The sequence below is a fragment of the Melospiza melodia genome, chromosome Z (genome assembly GCF_035770615.1).
Source record: "Melospiza melodia melodia isolate bMelMel2 chromosome Z, bMelMel2.pri, whole genome shotgun sequence".
NCBI lineage: Eukaryota > Metazoa > Chordata > Aves > Passeriformes > Passerellidae > Melospiza > Melospiza melodia.
The window spans coordinates 70896025-70922367 of record NC_086226.1 but is presented as its reverse complement, the minus strand read 5'-3'; the positions used below and the strand labels follow the sequence as shown (position 1 = coordinate 70922367).

Below are 26343 nucleotides of genomic sequence, written 5' to 3'. Positions count from 1 at the left end.
GGCGCCGCCTGGCGAAGGGCGAGGAGCAGGACAATAGCAGGGCAGAGCGGCGGTGTCCCGCGGGGCGCGGGCGGCGGGGCCGGCTGGACAGCTCCGCTCTGCGGCGGCGGCGGCGGCCGCGCCCGCCCCGCCCCGCCCGCGCTGCCCCGCGCCCGCCCGCCCGCGCTGCCTCCGCTGCCTCCGCTCGCCATTTTGCGCCGGGCGCCGCCGCGGGCGCTGCTCCTGCGTGTCCCGAGCGCCCGCCCGGGCTGACGGCGCCCCGGCGTAGGAGGAGGAGAAGGAGGAAGCGGTGCAGGGATGGAGAGCGATCGGCTGGAGAGCCCGGTGAGCGCGGGGGGAACCGGCGGGGCGCGGCCGCCAGGGCGGGGCGCGCCGTTGCTCTTGCTGTGCTGCGGGGGGCTGCGGGGTGTGTGCCTGCCCGTCGGTCCCTCAGCCCGTCGGCGCCCCGCGGTGTGCGCCGGCACGCCCGTCCCCGCGGGGCTGTCGGCGCGGCCGGGACGGCGGGCAGGGCTGGCGGGGAGCTCCGACGGGCGCGGGGCACGCAGGGGAAGCGCTGCCCGAGGGCGCCGGGCGGAGCGGGCGCTGCCGACACCGCGGCTCGGCTGCCCGGGGCGGCCGCGGGGGTCGCGGAACTGCTGAAGAGCCGCACCTACCCACGGGCGGCTCTTTGTGCGGCAGATAAAAGACGTAAATAAACATATAAATAAATAAATAAATAAATAAATGATGTTCCTGATCTCAGAATTGTTACCCCAATGAAGTCAAGACAGTTTCAGCCCTTAAACGTGAATTACACGTCAGGAAAGCCTGTTGTTTACCCAGTCTGACACTTGATTTCCCTTTTTCCCCCCTTCTCCCTCTTCGTAAGCCAGCGAGCAAGCCAAACATATGGACTCCTATTGTTGAGACGTATGGTTGCGTTCGGTTGCATTTCACTAGGTCCTAGAGTGGAATTAAGACTACTCCCCTCCTTTCCTCCCCTGCAATGCAGACATGACCTAAAGATGAACTGAGTTTGCCTAGTGGCAATGTTCACTTCAGTTAAAATGAATGCTGTCAGTGCTTTCATAAATGTTAATTGATATTTGTTTTATCCAAAGAAGTGCCTCAAACCAGATAAAATTGTGTGTATTTGTTCTGCAGATCTGGGGTTTGGTGACATAGAGTAGTGCCATAAGTCTTGGTGGCTCATGTTTTCCTGCACTTAGACTTGTTTCTCCCTCTTTCTATCATGAAGATTGCCATTAAGGGTATTGAAAGAGAGCTTATCTGCCCAGCCTGCAAGGAATTGTTTACCCATCCACTGATCCTTCCCTGCCAGCACAACATCTGTCACAAATGTGTGAAAGAAATACTTTTTGCATTTGAAGACTCCTTTGCTGATGGAGGCTCTGAATCCTCTAATCAGAGTAGCCCTCGAATTAGAATCGCTGCTTCTAGCGTGGACAGAATTGACAGGATTAATAGAGCAGGTATGTATCAGAAATTGTGCACGTTTTCCTGATTTTATTATTAGACTGGCATGAGTGGAATGGTGTCTGCATTGGTAAATGTCTTCCTGGTGCTCCTGATGCGGTTATAGAGATAACTTGGGGATAGTGCTACTCTTGTTAATTTTGTGTCCAGAACAATGGGAATATTTTTAAGGACAATGCACTCTGTTCGATCTTTAATAGATTTGTCTTTGTGGCATTCTGTAAGTCTTTATAACCATTGTGTTGTTTATTTCTGCATTTCAGTTACATGGTCGTGTAGTAGCATCCTGTTCAGTAGCATGGAGATGTAGATTTTGACGGTTTCATTGCCTGCCATGGTTTGCTCTGGTTTCAATGAGCCCCAATGCAGTACTTCTGACTTCCTTCTGAGCCTGTGTAGACTTTGCAAGCTAGTTTTGTCCTGCCCACTTCATTATGCATACAGTAAATAATTTTCCATTGGTTATGATTATTGCACGGTTGCAGATTTGAAGGGCAGATGACTGGAAGCAGACAGCCCTAACAGCCTCCTTCTTGCTTGAAGATTTAAGGCGTGCTTAGCTTTAGGACTACTCCTGCTCTTTGTGGTATCCTGCTAGAAACATTCTTGCAGTCTTTGTAATCCGTGGATGAGTTGGTCTGCTCTCCTACAGATGCATTGAAAGTGCTTTGTGCATGCTTTACTTCTTGAAAGATATGTAATCTTGGCTTTCAGGCTTTTTTCTGACATAATTATCCACTTTAAAACCACACTTCTCTGTGCTCAGGAAGAGTTACCAACAAGAGAAACTCCAAAGCTTTATCTTTAAAAGGCTAATGCTGGTTCATAGCTTCTTAATGATTAGGATGATATTAAAGAGGATCAGCTTTGGCGAGTGGGGTGGATTCTACTAAATTGGTATGAAGTTGTGGTTGGCTCTGAAGATTTCTGAGCATTGTCCGTAGAAAACACCTGGTTGGGAGGCAAGGAAGGAAGTTTGGTTGAGGTGTCCTGGGATTTTACACCTAGGCTGGAGACAGCTCATGGGTTATCTTATATTTCACGTTACTAAAGTTCATCCTTCCCAGTTTTCGCAGGTCAAATGTGCAATTTCACCAGCTTCTTTTAAACAGCTATTTAGTTCTGCTTAGTACTGAATTGTTAATACTGGTACTCTTTCAAATAAATTTGTTAAGCAAAAAGCCACTTGGTACTTCTCCTGCCACCACCACCCTGTCCTGAGATACCTGTACACAGGTTGTTGCAGGAGTTGTAAATCTTTAAATCTGCTGTGGTCTGCCACAGTCTCAGCAAACTGATGGGAATATATCTCCTGATCTGACCTGCTAACAGGGAGGTGATGGCTTTCCTGAAGACCTGTTTGATGAGTAGCAAGAGAGGGTTGAGATTTAGAAATAATGAGCTTGCCCCCTCTTACCTCAAAGAGCTTTGGGCAGATGCGCATCACGGGAAAATTATAATCTCAGACAGTTCAAATTTACAGAATGAAAAGCGTATGGAAATTGAAGCATTAAAGAATAGATGTTTAAATTCAGATTATACTGTTTTTGCCTCTAATGTTATAGGCATTATAGCTCCATTGCTATATCAAGTGTGAGATTTGCTCTCAGTCCAGTTTGGTACCAGCAATGTTCGCCAGCTTGCAATTTACATTTGCATAGTTGTTCCCTTGCGTCTGAAGAACTCATACTGTGCATTGCCTTGCTAAATTGGCTTTGTGATCTGTAGGGGAATTTGCAAGAAAACAGCTCCATAAGAGAGATAATGCAAGGAAAACATTCAAAGTGGGGTCTCACATGCAAAACAAAAATCCACTAGAACTTGCGGGAGGCTTGTGCAGGGCATGTCAGTGTCAAGACCTTAGTGTCACATTTCAAAATGCATATGACACCTTATTCCCACTATGGGGTTTCTTTTTTCCCCCCACTTAAAGAATCCCTGATGTCTCTGTAAGGAATAGAATCTATTTAAAATGGATTGCCATTTAAATTCTTGGTATGCCAGAAGGACTGTAGAAGGACTGTAGAAGGTCTGTATTTGGTCATGCTCTGTATTTGTTGTGCACACACAGCTTGCATTTACAAGTACAATTTATCTTAATGTAAAAGCGACAGAACTCATTGAAATGGAGTGCATGTGCTGCTTAAAAACCAGTGTATGTGCTGGTTAAAAATACTCTCCTGTTTGTATTATATTTAAAATAAATTTTAATTAGCAAAGTCTTGCTGTATATAACATGAAAATGAAGGCTATTTCTTATTGCTGTTCAATTATCTCTAATGTTACTGTAATTACAGTGTGGGTGCAATTAAAGCGTGTAATGTGGTTATGTTGACGCTCGTGTGAAAGTTTGAAATATCTTTCCCTATGCCCCTCCCCCTGCCAATGCCTTATTTCTCCCTTTTCCTGTTCTGCTTAAATCTTACTGTTGTTTGCTGTGCTAGGAAATTAAACATTCTTGCCTTTCAACCCTGCAGGAGTTAAGCAGCCACAGGAGAGAAAAGAGTTGGTGCTTTTCATTTGAACCATTGTAAACCAATGGTATATCTCATTTTTTGATGTCTAAACAGCTCTCTGTTCATTGTTTGCAGCCTCACAGAGGAGGTCTTTTGGGTGCAGAGGTAGAAATGCTTCACTTCTTGTGTTGGCTAGAGATAGTCTAGCATTTAGATCTCGAGTTAAATATTGTCAATTAGCATATAGCTTTTTGTCAGTGGTCAAGTCCACAAAAATTCTTTTGCAGTGACTAAAGGTACAGCAAAGAAGTTCTATAAGGACAGCTTTTCATTCTGTGCAAGAATGATTTAAAGGTCAACTGGACTGGAATTCAGTTAAGGATTGGATTATATTTTTTTCCTTGTGTGTATATGACTGAGTATACATCGGTGGGTACAAAAATGCACACAGAACCCTAGCAATCACCACACCGCCTCCTCCACCCCCTGCTTTTTAATTTTCAGTTTACATGCTCAAGTTTCAATGAAACTGTCTTACTGGTAATGAAGTTTGATTATTGGATTGATCTTGCTTACGTTTACAGGTCGTGTTTGGCCATCACTGCTAAATGGAATGTAATATTCATTCATTATTTTATTTAAAACTGCTTAATTTGATGAAGAACAGATTGAATTTTACACCATGTTGAAATGAGTAGGTAGTTATGAATCTCACAGTTTATCACAGCACATGAATGTGTGAGGAAAATAAAACATTTTACACTTAGACTTGTAGTATTTGGTGTGTCTAATGATACAATCTGATTGAAGGATTGTCAGTCTTTTAATTATATCTTGTTTCCAAAATTGAGCTTTGTCTGAGCAGCTCAACCACTGTGTGGACTTTTTTAATACTGATTACATTTTAAAAATGTAATTGTTGGCCAAAAATGGGAGAAAAAGTCCCCGAATTCTTTGTTGCCACAGTATTGGCAGACACATGAGTAATCATGGAATATGGTGTCCTTCAAGACAGATGTGAAGCGAGCTAAACACAAATCTGAATTTCACACTCAGTGGAGGACGAAGCAGCTGATGGGAAGAGGAAGTTTAAATTGCCTCAGTTGAAGGCTGAAAGTGTCATTAAACGGAGATACTGTACAGTGCCATCAGACCTCTTGGAAGGCTGTCCGTGTCTGCTGTTTTTGCAGAAAGCTCTTTTGATTTGTGAAAGACTAAAGTATCTGCAAGTAACATTTTAGCTCTGCTGGCTTCTCTTAGGAGGCCTCTCCCCTTTCCCCTTTCCCTCTCTCTTTCTCTCCCACTTCCCTCTTTACCCCTTCCCCTTGCTATCCCCGTCCCCTTTTTTCCCTTCCGTTTTTGCTTCCCCCTGAAAGCCCATCCAAAAACATTAAACGAGTTATGGGTAGCATATATATTTGTATTTTAAAAAAGAGAATCCAGTTGCAAGAGAATCCAGTTGACTTTTAAATCTTTTTTTATTAGAGTTTCACACATTAAGTGTCCATGTCTTCCACAACCATAGAATTCTGGTAATACTGTTTACTTGAAAAACACAACTTTAAGATGTCTTATCCCTTTGCAAACCGTTCACTGCAGCTTGGACTTTTCAACATTTTAAGTGTTGGTACCTCTCCTTGCGAAGATGATGTTTAAAAATTGTCTTTAAAGGACATACTTAAAACTGCTTTTTGACTTGAGTCTTTGCAGTCTGTATGGTAATACTTGTGAGTCTGAGTGTATGTTGTGATTTTTTTTTTGTAAACTGATTGAGCAACTTATTGCTAGTGGAGCAATCAGTTTACAAATCACAGTGGAAAATTTCGTGTGGTGATTTCTAATATTTCACAAAATACATGTTTGCTTGTTGTAAACTGAATTGGCAAGTCTAAAAGAGAGTGTGGGTAGGAGCTAACTTTCTCTGAGCTGCACATCTAAATATGTCTACAAAATCCAAGGTTTTTTTTTCTCTTTTTTTTGTGTGCTTTTTTTTTGTTTGGATTTTTTAAAATATAACCAGAATTTAGTTTCAGCAAGTTGGACACCATACAGGTAGGAAAGATAGTGTCCAAAGTAATTCACTACTTCGCCAGTGCTTTCTTCTTAAAATGTGAGTATAGAAATCCTTTAAGCAGAAAGCAAACTAGAGTGTTAGTATTTTAACACTCAGTAGGCAAAAAGAGGATGTATCTCCTTATTTTTTATTATTGAAGTGTCAGGGCATGCCAAGCAGCTTAGCAAATAAATTTCTAGGATTTAAAATGGGAAAAAAACCCCAACCTAGATTCTCAGAGTGCTGTCAATGAAAAGGGATGAGACATCTGAAGGTGTGCAGGACTTCCTTGATACTGGATTGCTTTCCGTAAAGAATGTCACCAGTCTTGGCAGAGCATGGCTCATGATGAGACAGTCTCATTTCAGCCCACCACTGGCAGAATGAAAGGCCTCCATTGGGATGGATAAGAATTTCAGATTGTATTTTTAAACTTGACCACTGCCCCATGGTTTTTTTCCTTGTTTTCTTGCTTTGTCATTGTTCACTCTCTGCTCTAGCATACCACTTGTAGGCAGTCCTGATATGTGCTGCATTGTATGATTATTTTCGTAGTGTCAGCAAATGTGTGTATTCTAGATCAGTTTTTGTAGCTGTTTTCTGCATGGCACTGCATGTGAAGTCATCTTTTTGTCTAGGACATTGTAGAAGTCTGCATAGAAGATTTCTCTGTGTTCCTGTGTGCAGTGCTAGCTTGGAGTGTACACTGGAAATACAATTTGTGTTTCACTGTTGTTGCTGTGCCTTGCATGCGTGTGTTGCTGTGTATGCCAAGTTATAGGTACTGCAGGATGTGCAGTAATTAATTCATTTCAAGTAAATATGAAAAAAAAAGTGAAATCAGGCAACAATCTCTGCTCCCTTAGGTAGAGATTTGCATACCTGTGCCTTGTGTCACCCATCTTCTTCTGTAAATGCAGCCTAGTTGTGCTGCTCGGAACTTACAGAAAAGCATGGGACCAAGCTGGGTGGGAGTGTTTTATGCACTTTATAAGTGCATAAATTATAAGTGTAATGCACACTTATCCATGCTCTGATTGTGAGTTCTTAGCTGACAGTCATACATAACTACCACGGGTTAAATTTCAAAGATATTTAAAGGAACTGATTCCTCAAAGGAGGGTTGGTTTGGTGTTTTATTTGAAGAGACTGGAAAGGGCATGATAGGAATGGAGGTTTTGGATTGTTAGGTGAAGGAGCAGGAGAGCAGTTCAAGGCAAGTCTGTTTTGGGTAGCAGTACAGGACACTTCAGAAAGAAATAAAGCATTGGCAATTTTGATGGGAAAATACTGATTAAATACAGAGAAGAACAAATTTCCCTTTCTGAAGAAGAGCCAATTTCAACACTAAGATTTCAGCTTTAAGTCATCTAAAATTTTGTTAGTGTCCTGGTTTCAGCTGGAATAGAGTTAATTGTATACTGGAGTATATATTGAAGGGATAACAAAAATAAAAAAATAGTAGTACAGAAGAGAGAGAGGAATAAAATCCAAGAAAAACAAGTGATGCACAATGCAATTGTTCGCCCAGTGCCCACCGTGTCACACCTGACTGCCCCTACTTTGTGTCACGTCCAGGCCATGTTATTTGGCTGTTTGGATCAGCTGTCCTGGCTGTTCTCCCTTCTGGCTTTACATGCACCTGCTCTCTGGTGAAACATATAAAACTGGAAAGTCCTGGATTTAGGATGAGCACTACTTAGCAACAGCCAAAACATCAGTGTGTAATTACCTCATACTGAATCCAAACCACAGCACTAAGAAAATGATCTCTAACCCAGATGAAATCAGGACAGTTATACAAATATGCAGTGCTCTTAAAGAGATCTTAGAGCAGTGCACCAGCCCTACAGAATTTGGGGTTTTTGGTTCTTTGTAAGGGGAAACGGAGAGAATACAAGTTAAGCCTAAAGACTGGCTTAGCCTGCTTTTTGAAATACATAAAGGATTCTTTCTGGTAGTTGCAGCTTGTGGGTTCATGAGTGAGACAGGATGCACTCCTGGATTGATAACCTCAGGAATATTACCTTGAGAATAACCTCTGAGTCTGTGTGAGCCATCTCCTTACAGACTCAAAAGGCTTCTTAAGTTAGTGGCGTTGCTTAAGCCTGTGATCTTACTTTGGAGAGAGGGGGAAATTTGTGGGTAGCTGTTTGGTAGGAGTGCAGCTTCTCTGCAGCTCCCCCTTTAGAAATTAATAGAGGTAGATGCATGCTGTTTAACATCCCTGTGGAGATCTGTGGTTCCTCAGCTGAGGGTAGAGTAACTTGAAGATGTAACTACCTCAGATTCCCCTTTGGTGTGCAGGGCTGATTTGGCAGCCCTCCTTTATTAAGGCCTTTTAGGAGGGGCCAAATGAGACTCAGCATTTTTTGACGAAATTATTTGGCTGAGATGATGTTGCTGTTGAGTAAGAAATGACACAGACTCACCAGAAGGCTGGTTTGCACAGCATAGCAGCTTTACTTCAGATCCTCCTTTTTATACATTGTTCCAATACAGATAGACTTGATTGGTCAATTAATCAATGCATTTCACCTGATTGGCTAATTAAAAAAATGCCTTTCTTATAAACAATCTTTGAGAAAATCAAGAAAACAGAGAGTAGGAAAGCAACTTTATTTTTTTAATTAATAAGCTATTTTTTATATTAATAAGCTATCAGTGTTTCTCTTCAACTCGCTAAAGTCTCACAAGCTGAAAAACTTACCTAGTTTTCTGGCAAAACTTACCTACTTTTCTTGCTCTCTGACCAGACTGTCACATCTACAAGATGTCACACTGTTGCCTCATTTTCCATTTTTTTTTGTGATGCCTCTTGGGATGAGTAAAGTAAGTTTGAACTCAGCCAAAGCAAGTATCAGGGATCTCAGGGTTAGCTATGTGTTTCCGTTGCTCTGGGAGTAAGCATCTTTCACTTCCATATGTTAGGAGGCTGCTCATCTCTCTATGGGTAACCAGTTAGTCTAAAACCACTTGGCTTCCACAAAGTTTTGTGTTTATTGTTTCAAAAGGTTACAGCTTGAGTGCATCCAAAACTAGATAAAGAAAGTAGAATTGGAAGAGCTAAATTTATCTCAACATAAAATTAAGTTTTCGGGTAGTAGTTTGTAATGTTCTTTGGAGTCAGACATTACACTACCTTGTCAGGGCAATTGTATTCTCTTTGGCTTGGCAGACTGCATATGAATTGGTGTTGTTTGGATGATGTGCTACAGTCTGGAATTGGTTAATAAATTCCTGTGCTTCTTTTAAAATCTAAACCAGTTTGGTTTACACTCATCCTAAATTGGGTTTTGGTGTCTACACAGGCAGAAAACGTAATTCACTGACTCCTAGATCAACTCTGTTTCCTTGTCCGAGTTGCCAGCGGGATATTGATCTTGGGGAGCGTGGCATCAATGGCTTATTTCGCAACTTCACTTTGGAAACCATTGTGGAAAGATACAGACAGGCAGCCAGGGCAGCCATTGCTATTATGTGTGATTTCTGCAAACCTCCAGCTCAGGAGTCCACAAAGAGCTGCATGGACTGCAGTGCAAGCTATTGCAATCCATGTTTCAAAATACACCATCCTTGGGGAACAGCAAAAGCCCAGCATGAATATGTAGGACCAACCACCAACTTCAGACCCAAGGTAAGTATGCTGTACCTTACAGAATTCAGGTTGCAGCATTCTCATGTAGCTGCAGACATATCTGCGCAACGATAGTTGCTTTTTAGGACCATGATTGCTTTATTGACAATTGCTGTTATTTATTGAGTGAACCACAAGCTTTTGCTCCTTGCTGTCATTGAAGGGGACATTGAGAACATACTTGAAGGGTCCCGTAAAAATAAGGGGTTTTACTTTGTGGAATGGATTGTGTTACTTGTGATCTGAGTCTTTCTTTTCTTTTTTAAGGCTTATTGATCACAAATAACAGAATATTCTAAGTTGGAAAGGACCCACAAGGATCATCAAGTCCAGCTTTTAAGTGAATGATTCATAGAGGGATTGAATCTATACCCCCCTTGGTGTTACTGGCACCTTGGTCTTGATCATCTAGAATGGACTGCCTAGGGAGGATGCTGTGTGTGGTAAACTTAAAAACCCCCACACACCTGGCCTCTTCCATGCCCCCTTTAGGTACATCCCCTTTGGATGCTTTGTGCTTGAGTCTGATCCATCACCAAGCATCTTCTTTCTCTCCTTTCTTGCATCTAACAAGAGCAAAAGATGGAGTTATGTTCTCCATTGTTATTACACCATTTTTTTTTAATCTATAGCAGAAGAGATAAAAACGCTATGGCAAAAATTCTACTTTATAGCCTGGTGCTGCTGTTACTGCATTCAGGCAAAACAGTGGTAACAAAATGCCACTACCTTTGTGTCTCACGCTGAGCGTGGTGCAGTACATGGCAGTGCCTTATTGAATTTGTTAGATCACAGATGTTACATGTCACAGATACTATCTTGCTAACCAGGGACCACAATAATGGCCTTAATGTCCCAGCACAGGTTGGGGGACATGAAGGGGCATGTGCCTGTGCCTCCTTGCTGGACATCCCACAGGTGCCAGAAATGCTGATGGTAAAGGAGTCCTGATTAATTATTGTTAAATTAAGTAAATCTGACTAATATGCAATGTGTAAGAAGCTCTTCACTCCTGGTGTACTTTGCTTCTGAGACTGGAAAAATTTGAGCCTCTAAAGTTAGCAGGCTGGGAGATACTGAACGTCCAGAAGTCCACTTGGGGGTATTTTCCTTGAGTCTAAAACACTAATTCCAGTTAAAAGTGAGCATGTGCTTCATATGCTTTCAAATGGGCTTGCACATTGTGTGAAATGTCCCTCTATTGGATAAATGAGAAAGGTGAAAGTTTGCATGTTATCTTCCAGCTCTTGCTTTAAAATGCTGTACAGCTCCTTAAAAACTTTTCTTCCATGGCATCTAAATCCTCACAGCTGCTGGTCTGCTATGGGAAAATACCAAAGGCATCTTGTGATCTTTGTGCACTCCTAAAAGTGCCCCGTGGTGTTACTACATGCAGACTGAATTCAGGATTAAAAGTCAATGGGTGAATTCTCTTGAAGCAGAGCAAAATGGGGTGAAGTGGTTTAGATTATTCTGACACTGATGTATTGAGTATGTGTGCACGTGTGGGATTTAGCATTTCTAATTGTATGTGAAGACAGGAAGAGGGGAAAAAAGGAGAAAAGCACAGTGTAGGTAACTTTAGATACATCTACTTGTTTTGAAAAACTTCCCAACTGCAGCAAGCTGATCCTTACGGTGCTCTTATAGAAACTTTTCTGAGGACTGTTTGAGCTTAATATAAAGTAAGAAAAAAATTGCACTGCAATTTTAAGACCTGAGCTGAAAGCATGTAGTATTTGTTGATTCCCTAAACAATGTCCTCAGTCACCATTTTAATTTACAACCAGGCTGGAGAGCACTTTGTAGGGTGTGTGGTGGGGATGGGAGAAGCACATACTGGGCTGATTGTTCTTGAGTTTTGAGAGAAGACAAGGCAGTCTGCTGACCTCTGCTGTCTCTTGCTTGCGGGCTGTAGTTCTTGCTTATATGAGGAGATGAATAAAAACAAGGATTTTCTGTGAGGTGTGGAAAATTTCCACACTGATGTGTGGAAAAATTACTTCCACAGTTTAAGTGAATGACTGTAGCTTTTGGAGATGTTTGCCTGCACAGCTGATTTTCTTGGTGGCTTCCTTTTTTCTCTTTTTTAATTCCTTCCAAATCCAGTAGTCAATCCAAATGGGATCACTAACTGCATATTTTGTTTAAGGATAGTCTTAACGTGCTGGTGAGCCTGGTGCCTTTAACCATTCCTTAGGATAACATTTGAGATTTGAAAGCTGATTTCAGGTTTTAGCTTATTGTGTCCATATTTGTGATGCTCACAATTTTCTATTTTTATGCCCTTTTCTGACCTCTCTTGTGTGGGGGCATATTGAAACTAAAAAGCTTCCTCAAAAGTTCCTCTTTGGTAACTCCTATGTAATAGATGACCCAAATGTTGTCTTTCTCTAGAATGAGGCAAAGCAAGCATTGTTTCTTTTTTTAAATGAACACACACACACACACACACACACACACACACACACACACTTTATATGTTTAATCTGTTGCTGGAACTTGGACTTGAGCAGCACTTTTTTAACTCTTTGAGCATTCATTTCAACAAGTTCTGGTTTTGAAAGGTGATTTTTTTAGCAAACTCCAGCTTTCTTGCAATGCTGTTTGAGCTAATCCTGGAAGTAGCAGCCAGTGTGAACAGCTTCCAACCAGAGTCAGACAGAAAAATTGAAACACAAATTTGAAATTTTGTCTTTAAAATGACTGTAGCTGTAGGTGGCTGCACTTTGTGGCTCCAAAAGCAATGGCTATGTGGTTTATTAAAATGTAGCTTGGACTTAAATTGCTGCAATGTTATGTCAGCTCTTGCTTTACGAACCAGTTCGTAGCTCTTGCAAGAGATGCTGGCATGAGCATGGTTAAGTTTGACAGGCTGAGTGTGTTATATGTTGCATTTACAGCTCTGAGCTGGAGTGTAGGGTGCTGGAGGGATTGCAAACAACATGGGCAGGGTTTAGCAAAAGATTGATTGCTATATGGAGGCTACACAGACACTGCTAGAGGCTTACTTACTGTAAACCTTGTGAAACTGTATGTGTTCATCTGCTGGCTTTCAATGTCCTTGACAAATATAAAAGGTAGAGATAAACTGACTATAAAAAATTCACTGATGAAGTCACACGCTGCTTTGGGTTCATTGGATGTTTTGATTTTTTTGTTGAGAACCTCCATTTTGGAAGTACACCTGTACTGTCTCTGCTCTTTTTTTTTTTTTCCCCACAGATTTTGATGTGTCCAGAACATGAAATGGAGAGAGTAAACATGTACTGTGAAATCTGCAGAAGGCCTGTTTGTCATCTTTGCAAACTGGGTGGAGGTCATGCAAACCATAGGGTAACAACCATGAGCACTGCCTACAAAACCCTTAAGGTACAAGAAAATATCATTGGACCTGGCCTTAAGAAGGGAAAGAGTACTTCTGATGTGAGGGCAAACTCCCACTGGATAGAAGCCAGGATGTGTGTTTAGGAGACTCTGGACTAGTTTTGAGCCCTGTCATTGTGCAAGATTTGTTAATGTATATATTAATGTGATATAGGGCATATTTTAGAAACCAAACTGTTTACTATGATGCTTGAAATATAACTCCAGAAAAGCGCTGGCATCTTATTTCAGCTAATTGTACAGCAGTACAGACAATGCAGAAGGTTTAAGTAATTAATCAACTTTACAATCAATTTTTTAAAATATAAGTGTTCAGGTAGCTTGTGGTAGAGGATACTTGAGAAGCCGGTCTGAGAAATGTGCATCTGAAGTATCTGTTGATATCTTTGTATGTTTCTGAAGCTGCATAGCTTCAGAATGTTAATTTCCCAAGCAAAGCACAACAGTAAAGACTTGCAAACATCAGATAGTTATTGAAGGCAGCACCTACTTCCTCTTCTTCCTTTTCTTCCTCTCTTGCTCTCAGGAGAAAAAAAAAAAGGAAAAAAAAGTTCAGATTAGCCTGCCTTGTGCTATTTGGCCTCCTCACCAGTTTGTAAGGCTTTTCCTGTAACTCTTGCAGCTAAGGAAGCACTGGGACAAATCTGTGATTTGAACTACTCATTTTTCTAGCAACTGTTACTACAAATGAGTTAATAACTATCCTTTCTGTAAGTTTAATGTCCTGAAGCCTCTTTTTCCCTATCCAAGAGAGGGTGATTCCTGGGTGATTGGGAGCCAGCTGACACTGTTACCTCTGATCCTTCAGCCTGTGCCAGCAGCCGCTCTCAGAGTTGCTTTGCAGGTCACCAAACAATTCTCCGCAGGACTGCTGCTCATAACTGGTGTCATGCTTTTGTCCTTGTGGCTAGATAAACTGAGGATAAAAAAGGATGACCTGCTAGTGCTGGTTGTCAGTTTGTGTGAGATGTCCTGTTCTTGCTGGTTTACTTCAACAGGAGAAACTTTCAAAAGATATCGAGTACCTCATCAGTAAGGAGAGCCAGGTGAAGGCTCACATCACACAGCTGGATCTGCTGATGAAAGAAACTGAGGTAAGAGTGGCTTCAAGGTTGTCTGGGGTTGGCCTTTGTACAGTCACAGGAAGGATTCAAAACTGTTTTCAGTGAAATGTTTCAAACTTTGAGTTTTTCAGTTAAGTAGTAAAACAATTTGTGAACAGTTTGTGGTAGACTGAGTCACACATGGTAAGACCTAGTCCTGCCAGTATGGGAAGCAGACAAAAGGAAGTTTATGTTTGTGTAAATTTAAATAAAATAAAGCTTACTTGATACCTTAATCAAAGTGGGTTACACATAGAGTATTTGTGTATTTATGATTGTGCACTATTTACACTGCCTGTTTACCTTGAGAAAGGCAAAATTAAGGGCAAAATCTCCCTGCAAAAGAGTCACATACAAGCTGAAAAGCACAAAGGCAGAAATGAAAGAAGCTCCTAGTACTGGTGTGTCTTGATTGCAGACTGCCTCTGAGTTTTGCAGTTCCTTTTATCCAGGACAGTATTCAGAGGTTCAGAGGGTGTACACGAGAAGCTGGGCTGGACCCTCATGTCAGGGTGGTTGGGGAAGGTGGAAGAGCATCTAGCACTTGGGCATGAAGACTTCTGAGTCTGTTTTTACAGTGCTTTTTCATGAGCTCTCTAGACAAATGTAATGCATAACTCAGGGTGTAATCAGAGAAATACTTTCCTGCTCTTCATTCTCTGTTAAAGACAGCAAATGCTGACTAGCTTGGGTGGTGTGCTGATCTCATTTTCAGTGCTGAATAGCATAACAAAGCTCATTAGTCTTACCTGTCAAATGGATGGCTAGATTACTGTGATACCTTGAACAACCTTAAGTATGTTTCTGTGCAGAGTCACAGTGACATAGAATCTGTCTGAAATGTCTTTTGTTTGCTCCTAGTGCAACAGTGAAAGAGCTAAACAAGAAGCATCTCATAGTTTTGAGAAATTGTATTGTGTCCTGGAAGAGAAGAGATCTGCAGCTCTTAGGGCAATTGAAACTTCTAAGAATATAAGGTTGGAAAAATTGCAAACACAAGTGGAAGAATACCAAGGGCTCCTGGAAAATAATGGCCTTGTAGGATATGCTCAAGAAGTGCTTAAAGAAACAGATCCCTCTTGTTTTGTTCAAACAGCAAAACAACTTCATGTCAGGTATCTTAAATATCTTCTGTTTGAGATGCAAGTACTGTTCCAGGATGTCTGTGCAGTTGTATTCTTGGGAGATGATCCTGGTTTAGCTGGAATTCCTGCATGAGAGTGTGCCTTAGGAAACAACACTCAGGAGAGGAGTGCTCTTGTCCTGCCACAATGCCTGGCCTTGCTCAGTGGGACTGAAGTGGGAGGGCAGTCTGTTTAGCTCCCTGACAAATTCCTTGTCTCGGAGATTTTATCAGGTGTTTGCAAGTTAATTTACCAGGACTCTTCTGGCTTTAGGCTCTTTGATCTTTGTGTTCTCTACTGGCACCCTACATCAGTTTTGTTCTTTGAATGTAATGCTCCAGATTATTTAAATGCTTTGCCGACTGAATGACTACCTGTTTATTATCTTTACACTCATGTACAAAAGGCCTTTAAATTTGGCATTTGAGAATCTTTCTAGAGATTCTAGAGAAAATTTCTGGGAGACATCAATAAGTACATGAAAGCAAAACTTTTTAAAAGCAAAACCTGGCATTTTTACTTTAAGGAATGTCCAACTTGAATTGCCTTTTTTTTTTTTTTGTGCTATCCCACTTTTGTGTTTTCAGAATCCAAAAAGCTACCGAGTCTCTGAGCAGCTTTACACCAGCAGCTGCAACTACTTTTGAAGGCTTTGTCGTGGACACTGCCAAGCAAGAAGACATCCTTGGTGACTTGTCCTTCCATTCCAATGGTAAATTCTGAGAGCATTAGGTCTTTCTCAAGTTTTAGCTTTAAAGGCTTATCTGGAGAAAGGCAGAACTTGCACAGGGCAGCAGTTGCAGAGCTCAGTGTTGTGGCTTGCATTGTTGCTTCTGTCTCCATGATTCAGAAGGCATTACCTGGCAGCAGTGTTAGTTTCAGCTTTCATAAAGAAACTAAAATTACATTTCCTTTCCTACAGTACCAGTTTGCACTGGCTTCCAAAATACTGTATTTACATCACACTCAGTCTTTCTAAAAGCTTTTTATTGCGTGACAGAAAGAAGTAGTTTTTAAAGCTGCCAGAAAAAAAAGGCTCAAGCCTTTCAAAGTAAAAACAGAAAATAGGGGATTTATTTAAGTGTATGAACAGAGAACCATCCTCATCTACTCCTTTTAATTGAGAGAGTCAGATTCCCCCTTTAACAGTGCTATAGCTCAACAAAGGGGTTAACTCTTGGTTTAAGACAGTTTTAAGAGGTGCATGCTTTAAAATGAGTTTCCTTCCAATATTGTTTTAACCAATCCCTTTCCACCAATAAGGAAAAAAAATATGAGTAGATAGAAGTGAAGAAAATAACAGTTTACTAAAAAAACAAAATAGCAATGGGCCAAAAATAACTGTAAATAGTCCCTAGTTACAAAGTGGCTGAAATCTCACTGGGCACAGCTAGATTTGGAACACAATAACAGTGTGGGTTACCTAGGACTGGTTGTATGATTAACTCCAAAATAACATGTATCTAAATTTCAGAGCCTTTTTTCTTATGTGTTTCAGGTCTAGAAATACCAGAAATCAACGAAGAGCAGAGCAGAATGTACAACAAAGCTCTGATCAGCTGGGAATGCTCTGGGAAGACAGATTCGGCTGATATCTATGTCCTTGAGTATCATAAACTTAATAAAGAAGAGGAGAGTGTGACATGGCAGAAGACTGAAGTGTGTGGCAAGAGCAAAGTATTATCTGATCTCGATGATGACAGCAGCTACGCCTTTAGAGTTCAAGGTTACAAAGGATCCATCGGCAGCCCTTGGAGCCGAGAAGTTACCATGCGTACTCCTCCAGCTCCGGGTAGGGGGTTTTCTTATATTCGTCAGTGTTAAGAGCTGAAAGCAGTTTCCAGTAGCTCCCAGATGTCTCCTACACTGTTACCAGTTTCATAAATGTTTAGAAGCACTGTTACAGATTAAGTCAGTAACACACAGAGACTGTTAGCTTGCATGACAGTCCTGGTTGCCTTTAAGAGTGGCAAATTCTAATGCCTGTATGACTTAAAATGTAGTTTATAAGCACAGAAGGCCAAATACATAACTAAGCAGAATTTTTCTCTGGGATATTTTTCAGTTTTCAGTTTTCTTTTTGATGACAAATGTGGGTACAACAGTGAACATCTCGAACTGAACCCAAGAAGAACATCTGTGGAAAGTAGGGCTGGATTTCCTCTGCTTCTGGGATCTGAGCGCTTGCAGGTTGGATGCTTCACAACCCTGGATTACATCATTGGTGACACTGGGATTGCCAAAGGGAAGCACTTCTGGGCTTTTAATGTTGAACCCTACTCATACCTGGTGAAGGTGGGAGTTGTTCCTGGCAGCAAGATACAGAAATTGTTCCACAATACCTGTGATGTTATCAGTCCAAGGTAAATTGCATACTCTTGCTTTAATGCATGTTTTACATAGGAAGATGGGTTTTTTTTAAAAAGTAAATGAAGAGCAAGTCTGTTTTCAGTTAGTACACAAGGTGAACCTAACCAGTGAAAAGTTTGAAGGATATTGTGTAAGCAGTTTCCCCCGTTATTAGCAGAAAGATGTCCTGATTATCCAGAGTCCTATTTTCTTTCTTTTTGGGAAAGAAGTCAGGTTCCTGTAGATGCCAAGGAATGTCAGTTAAAGCAAGAAGGTTAAAAATAAGTAAGTTTTAAGACTGAAGCAATACTTGATTATCAGTAGTAAGGTTCTGCCTTAATTCCCTTGGCATACAAGGTTTGGCAGCCTTTCAGAGGAACAGTATTCACTGTGCATATTTGTATGGTTTTGCACTAGCTGTGTCACAGTGGATTCCAAGTCACTGGCTTACCCCAGGCTACATGCTTGCATACTGCATTGGAGTGCTACTGAGCACAAGCCAAAGTACAGTGGACAAACCAATAAAAAGATTTCCATCTCACAATTAGAGTTATAGCAAGCCTGCACATATGTGGGGACTGCAGGCAGGGAGGCTATCTCCTGGGGACTCTTATTTAGAAATTTAGAAATGTTTGACTTCTTCCTGTATAACACATGGAAAATGTGTCAGCACAATCTTGAGCTGCTTGAAGCCAGATGGAGCCATTTGCAAAGTGAGAAATTAGATCTAAATTTCCTGATTTCTTTTTCCTTCTTCGCATAGAGAGCTGTAAAATTTTAGCTGACACAGAAAGAACTGCCCCCACAAGCACCCCAAAACTGAAATCCTAAGTAGGGAATGTCTCTACTGTGTGCTTCTCCATGTGTCTTTATCTGAGGACAGAGGTGGAGAGCAAGGCATGTAGACTGACCAAGTATGTCTGCAGACTCTCCAGTAACCATCTGAGAAACTTTCAGGGAAGTCTTCAGACAGAGCACTTTAAAAAAAGCCACCAAACTTAAACCACTAAAACACTACCTTTTGTTTTGTGAATTTTACAGATAATGTAACATAGCAGCATCATGGAAAACTCACAGGACATGTTCTTGTCTGTAATGATTGGTCATATTTGCTAAGTTACTTCTCAAGTTAACTGATTTACTGTACCTGTAGATTCATTAATGATTGCCTAGCCTAAGTACATTTAGATACACCCACTTCTTAGTAAAGCCTTCTGTGGTTTTGTCCTTATTGGAGTTCAGGTGTTATTAATTGTTTGAAGTGACCCAAGTGAAATCCCACCTACTAAATGCCCCTTCCTTCCTGGCTAAGCTATGTGTCACTGGTGGGATGAGTGCTGTGACTGGAGTGCCCTGTTGGTTACAGGCTCTGCAGAGGGGCTGGGGGCAGATGGAGTGGGGGTGCCACTGTCTGTAGCATGGTGCCTGGAATGTATGGAGCCTGCAGCTGGCAGTGCTGCAGTTGAGAACCTCTGGGTAAGGATTATGGCACAAACAAAGTTGATGTCCTTGTGAGAATCTACTACAGGCTACACAGCCAAGATGAGGACACTGATGAATTATTCCTTAAGGAACTAAGGAATATCTACATCAACCACCCTTGTCTTTTAGGGCACTTCAGCTTGGCAGATGTTAACTGAAAGCACCACATAGATGATACAAACAGGTCCAGAGGAGTCATAAAACACCTGGATGATAACTTCTTGGTATGGGTTCTAAGGGAGCCAGCTGAGAAAGGTGCTCTCCCTGATTTTTTCTGAGTCAACAGAGAGGATCTCGTGAGCAAAGTGGAGATGAGCAGCCGTCTTGGCCACAGAAACCATGAAGCAATTGAGTTTAAAATCTCTGTTGTCAGGAGGAGAAGTGCCAGCAAAACTTCAACTCTGGACATGAGGAGAACAAACTTCAGGCTGCTGAGGGTACTAGTCAGGAAAGACTGGGAGGCCACTATTGAAGGTGCTAAGGTCCATCAGTGCTGGTCACTTTTTAAGCACCACCTCCTAAGGGCACAAGAGCAGGCAATTTCAAAATATCATAAGTCAAGCAGGTGGGACAGAAGGCTGCCTTGGGTGAGCAGAGAACTTCTAGAGCTGAGGCAAAAAAAAAAAAAGGTATGGCAAATAGCAGCAAGATTGGGCAATGTGGGAGAAATAAAGAGACACTGCTTGACATTTGAGGGAAAAAGTTCATGTGGTCAAAGCCCAACTGGAATTGAAGCTGGCCAGAACGCGGGGAACAATAAAAAGAGTTTTTTAAAAACACGATAATAGCAAAAGGGAGTCAGAAATACCATTGGCCTGTTACAGGAGGAGGATGGTCACCTCACTAAAAGAGACAGAGACAAGACAGGAATGTTTAATGCTTTATTGACAGTTTCAACACCACTAGTGGTCTTTGGGGGTCCCAGAACTCAAAGACCATAGCTGTGAGAATGATAAACTCTCAGCCAATCCCAAATTTGTGCAGGATTTGCTGTTCCACCCAAATCCCCATAAGTCTGTGGAGCTTGATGGGATTCTTCCTAGGGTACTGAGCTGACTGATGTAATTGTGAGACCTCTCTGATGTTTCAATGGTCTTTGGAGGTGCCAGTCAACTGGAAACTGGCAAACGTTGTCCTAGTTTTCAAGACTGCCAGGAAAGATGACTCTGGTAACAATAGGGCTGTGAGTCTCCCTTCAGTGACTGGTAAATTTATGGAGAAGATTATTCTAGGAATTACTGAACAACCCCTGAAGGACAGTGCAGTCATCAGGGGAAAGTCCTGCTTTAAAAACTTACTTTCCTTTCATGACACATGTAACCCACTGAGCTGACCAAGGGAAGTTGATGTAATCTCTTTTGAGTTCAGTAAAGCTTTTGATGCTGCGTCTCCCAAGATCCTTCTGGACAAACTGTCCAGCACACAGCTGGATAAAGACATCACGTGATGGATGAGCAACTGGCTCAGGGGCCAGGCAGAAGGGTCACAGTGAACGGGGTGACCCCAGACTGGTGACCTGTCACTGGGGGTTCCACAGGGCTCCATGCTCAGCTCTGTGCTCTTTGTCTTCACAAACGCCTTGGACACAGGACTGGAAGGGTTACTAAGTAAGGTCTCAGATGATACAAAACTGGGAGGAGCAGCTGACTCCCTCAAAGGCCGGAAGGCCCTGCAGACACACCTTGACAATGAGAGGGCCGGGCAGGCACCAACTGCATGAAATTCAGCAAGGGCAAGTGCTGGGTTCTGACCTGGGGTGGGGCAACCCTGGATGTACAGAGAGCCTGGGAAAGGAGAGGCTGGAGAGCAGTGTTCTAGAAGGGACCTGAGGGTCCTGGTCAATGACAAGTTGAACATGAGCCAGCAGTGCCCTGGCAGCCAGGAGGGCCCCCATGTCCTGGGGGGCATCGGGCACAGCATCACAGCCAGGCAAGGGAGGGGATTGTCCTGCTCTGCTCTGCTCTGCACTGGGGCAGCCTCACCTCCAGTGCTGGGAGCAGGTCTGGGTGCCACGACATCAAAAAAGACATTGAGCTGTTAGAGAGTGTGCAGAGGAGGGCCATGAATATTTTGAAGGGTCTGGAGTGAAAGGCTTATAAGGACTGACTGAAGTCACTTGGCTTGTGCAGCCTGGGGAAGAGGAGATGGAGGGGAGCAGAGAGGAGACACTGATCTTATCTTTCAGGTGATCATTGCCAGGACCCAAGGGAATGACATAAAACTTTGTCATGAGCTCCTTAAGCTGTATATTAGAGAAAGGTTTTTGACCCAGAGGGTGGTTGGACTCTAGAGCAGGCTCCCCAGGGGAGTGGTCCCAGCACCAAAAATGCCAGAGCTTAAGAGACATTTGGACAATGCTCTCAGGCACATTGTGTAACACTTGGGGTTGTCCTGCGCTGGGCTAGAACTTGGAATATGATGTTTTTAGTGCTTTCCTTCTAATTCAGGATATTCTATGATTCTGTGATTTTTTTTTAACCAAGATTTTTGGGTGAACATGTGGTGTTGCCTGTATGACAGAAATGTTCTTCTCCTGTTCACATCACTGATCCCACTTCAGCATTTGTCAAAAGCACGTGGGGTTTTTTTGTGTTCCAGGTACGAGCAGGACAGCGGTCATGACAGTGGGAGTGAAGATATCTTCTTCGACTCATCGCAGCCTTGCACGCTGGTCACTTTAGGCATGAAGAAGTTCTTTATCCCTGCCACACCTGCTGCTCCCAAGGATCCAGCCAGCAGAATCCTTCCCCTGCCGTCGTGCTTGGGCGTCTGCCTTGACTGTGACAGAGGCAGGGTGGGGTTTTACGATGCAGGCCGCATGAAGTGCCTGTACGAGTGTGAGGTGGATTGCTCCGGCCTGATGTACCCAGCGTTTGCCCTGATGGGCAGTGCGGCAGTGCACCTTGAGGAGGCTGTCACAGCCAAGGACAGGGAGTACCACGACGACATCTAGTGCAGTAAACTCTTCCCATTGCTGTTCTGAGACAGAAAATGAAAGCAGAAGAATTCTACCTTAGCTTTTAGTCCTGATAAGTTATATTCCACCTAAAAGTTGCTCACAAGCCTCTGGCCTGTGATTTTTTTAAAATAAATGGTCCAGGCACTTCTGCACCAGAGGAATTCTCCTGCCTTTCTTGTCATCTGTGCAATGCTGTTCTCCACAGACTTCTTTTCCTGGGGGAAGCAGGGAAGAAGTCTGACTAGCAACCAAAATTTACTTTTCAGGACTAGCAACCAAAACTTACTCTTCGGGGTAGAAATCTGCCTTTTATTTAACTTAAATCCTTACATAGTCAGTTTTGTATTTAATGAAGTCAAAGCTGACGGTGTGTGATTGCCATTCTCCTTTTAAGAAATCTGCCTGAATGCCTCTGCAGGGTTAAATGCTGTCCAGTTAACCCCTGAGCACCAGTTCGGCCTTTCAGCACAGAATAGAATATAAAAAATATAATATGAAAGAAAAAGAAATTAGAAATGGTGTTGAATGTTTAACTTATACTTGGAATGATGAAGGTAAACTTGAATCTCATTGCATGTTGTATACCCTTAATGTGATTGTAAGTTAAAACTCGAAGTTCTGACACTCAGTGTCCTATAGTTGGTGGCATAATGGTAAGTTTCTTTATTCTTCTAGGCTTTAACTATAAGCTATCTAAAAAAAGTGCAATTTTCCCTTAAATGTCAGAATTTGGAATTAAAAATCAGAAATGTTTGCATGTGTGAGTAACGGTACCTGGTATTTAGGCAAAAGGAAGTGAGTTGCTGACATGAATAATTATATGTGAATTAAAAAAATTAACCTATAAAAGCAAGTATTAAAGAAATATCTGATTTTTTTTTTAATCTAGTAGCAGCTTGGATTTTTCTTAGTAAGAATGTTAAAAATGCACTGGTTAAGTTTTGAGACCTAATTTCTGCCTTAAAGGATGTCTCCCTTCAAATTTCAGTTCCTCTAATGTTAAAACTGTATCACATTAGCAGAATCATAGAACCATGGGAACAACTAGAGTTCGAAGGGATCTTTAAAGACCATCTAGTTCCAACCCCCCTTGGCCCAGGCAGGGACATCTTCCACTAACCAGGTTGCTCAAAGCTGCATCCAACATGAAATTGAACACTTCCAGGGATGGGGCATCCACCACCTCTCTGGGAAACCTTCTCCAATGTCTTACCACCCCTATTGTTAGAAATTTCTTCCTTTAAAAAAAAAAATCTCCAACCGAAATCTATCATATTTTAGTTTAAAACCATTGCCCTTTGTCCTGTCTCTCGAGGCCTTGGTAAAAGACTTCCTCCATCTTTTTTTAAAATCCTTTTTATATATTAAAAGGCCATAATAAGGTCTTTCTGGAGCCTTCTCCATGCTGAATAACTCCATCTCTTACAGCGTCCTCACAGGAGAGGTGTTACAGCCCTCTGACAATTCTTGTGCCTCTTCTCTGGAACCACTGTACTGGGGCTCCCAGAGCTGAACACAGTGTGTGCAAGCACACATTGCTGGTTCACGGCCAAGTTTTCATCCATCAGGATTCCCAAGTCCTTCTCTACAGAGCTGCTCTCTATCCCTCAGTCTGTATTGATAGTAGAGATTTCCTGGATTCAGGTGCAGTACCCTGGTTGGTGAACCTCATGAGATCCACATCAACACCAGTGCCAGGACAGACCCTTGAGGGATACTGCTCATTACTGGTTTCTGCTTGGACATTGAGCTGTTGACTGTGATTCTTTGGGTAAAGCTATCCAGCCAATTCCTTATTCACTGAACAGTCCATCCACTTAAACCCTTCTCTTTCAAGTTTGGAGATAAGAATGTTGTGGGGGATCTTATCAAAGGCCTTACAGAAGCCCAGGTACATCTCTTAGCTCTTCCCTTATCCACTGTTGCAGTCACTGTGTCACCGAAGACCAGTAGGTGAGTCAAGCAGTTCTTGCCCTTGGTGAACTCATGTGGCTGTCCCTGATCACTTTCTTGTCTTCCATAAGTTTTGACCTATCTTCCAGGAGGATCTGTTTCATGATCTTACTGAGAATGGAGGTGGACTGCCTGTCTTTATAGAAACCCCTGTATAAAAATAGTAGGGAGTGTGAACTGTTGACTTATGGAAAAATAAGGATCTAAAGTGAAGGATGTTTCTAGTAAGTACTTGGTGCTTTCTGATTTGGGGATATGCTTTCTAATTTGGGGATATGCTTTCTAATTTGGGGATAGTGTTGCATCTTGATGAATGTCTGAAGGATGCTTACTAAGTACATGTATGTACAGCTTCAGAGCTCTGAAACGGGACCTGAAAATCACAATACAGTTAAGTGAATGTAGGTCATAATGCAAATCTTTTGCAGGCTTTGCTGTCTGAACTGATCTGACCTCGAGTCCACCTCTCCCAGTGTCTTCTCTCTTAAGCCTCTGACTGTGGCCACTGTTGGAAAAAACTGTCAGAAGCAGTGGTCTATACCAGCCAGAAAGGCCGAGCAACCGCAACTTCTTTTCTGCATCTCATCTGCAAATGTTCTGTCTTGATGAGACTGTGTGAAAGTGCACTCCATAAATTCACTGTGAGTTGTGTGAGAAACACACAGCAGCAGGTGTGAAGTATGGGGTACCTTTTGGAATTTTCTCCCCCAAGCGAAAAGACAAAGGGTCTCTCACTAGTTAGCCTTTTTAGTAACTTCTTCTGGTTTAGATGGTTATCATTATAGCCTTTAATTTCTGTCATTCCATCCCTTTCATCTTCCCTCTTACTGGATTGAAGCCATTGCAATCTTCTTGCCTGCTGAGGCTGACAGCAGTCTGTCCATAAGACACCCTGTCGTTGTGACGGATGACAAGTTTTGTGTTTTCCTTCTTGTAGTCCTAAAACCTTAATTGCCTTTTATTTGATTGATACCTGATACCATAGTCATGATGAAGCTTCTTCTGCATTGTTTTTCACACAGTCCTGATGGTTGTGCAGGGTGTGTGCAGGGTTTTCCCCACTGATGGGCTGTTTTGCATTTGTTTATGTCGATCATGCTTGTTTACCTAGTCACTAAGTTCTGAGGGCCTTCTGCAGCTCTTCAGTCGCTTCTAGACTTGGATGTTCCTGAGTAGCTTAATTGGAAACACAAACATGCCCATGTTTTTGTTTGCTTTTCCAGGTCTTGGAGAAAAGTGGTTGTAGTGAGACTCAGATGATCTCTCTGCTGTTAAGATTTTTGTTCCTTCCACTTCATTTCCCCCTCCAATATTTATTAAACCCCAAGTCAAGCACTGAAAACTCTTACATTAGTATACTCTGCTGAGTATTACGTGTGAGTGCAGCAGTCAGAGAGAGCCAGGAGAAAGGATTCTCACTTCAGTAGCTGTGACTTCTCCCCTTGTATAACTGGCATGGTCAGTTCATCTACCACACCAAGAATCGGCTTAGAGCTGTAGGTTGTAGGGCTAAACTTTCTTTTCCAGACCAAATCTCCTTCCATAGACAAATGTTTCATTTTTGATTCCTCTGTTTCAGAAACTGGTCTAAATTAGATGCTTTATGTCATGGTTAGCACTCCACATTTCCACGTTTAGATTTTTTATAAGCATCTGGATTGTATCCCCAGACCTTTTTTTACTTTATGGAAATATTTATAAAGGGAACAGTCTATTGCAGATATGAAGACAGTGTCTCAGACTCCATGATCTAAAGAAAGATTATTGGTTTGAGACTGTAGAAGTAAGAAATTCAAAATTTAGGGGCCTTTTCTACTAGAGTTTCAAATTCATTTAACATGTGCTCTGCTATGCAATTACTCTACTGGACAGAAACTGATGCTACTTTAAACATTTATCTACCTTTTGATATATCTATATTTATCTCATCCTGAGTTTAAAAATTAATTTGGCTTTTGGTGTTACTTGAATACTTAGTATGCATTCCAGACAGTACTCTTTGGTGCTTACTCCAGCTTATTAAATAAAAAACACACTGTCAAGAGGCACTGACAACACGCTGTGATATTTTTTCAACTACTATGGAAGTGTCAACTTTCAGAAATGCAGTTCAGCAGTACTTGCCTATCCAGATAATTATTTTTTCAAGTTTCTCCCTATGAAACAGCACTTTACAATGTAGACTAAGCTAAAACTGGTGTGGTATTGTGTGGATCTTTGTGCAATATAGCTGTTTGGTGATTATGATGTGACTTGCAAAGCTTCATACAGGTGTGAATCATGTAGACACTTTTTAGATACCTAAAGCTTTAACAAAAAAAAACTTGTTTGAAAATATTCTGAAATGTAAAAGTGATGTCCTGG

General features: G+C 42.0%; 1 protein-coding gene across 1 annotated transcript; it reads left to right on the top strand.

Annotated features, from left to right (window-relative positions):
• The first annotated feature begins 233 nt into the window (after positions 1-233).
• On the top strand, positions 234-26343 carry TRIM36 (tripartite motif containing 36). Its single transcript, XM_063180211.1, has 10 exons — positions 234-324; positions 1238-1472; positions 9297-9622; positions 12848-12994; positions 14008-14103; positions 14974-15227; positions 15824-15948; positions 16735-17028; positions 17302-17599; positions 21666-26343. Exons 1-10 carry the CDS (start codon positions 298-300, stop codon positions 22018-22020), a joined length of 2157 nt encoding a protein of 718 aa, XP_063036281.1. The 5' UTR covers positions 234-297; the 3' UTR covers positions 22021-26343.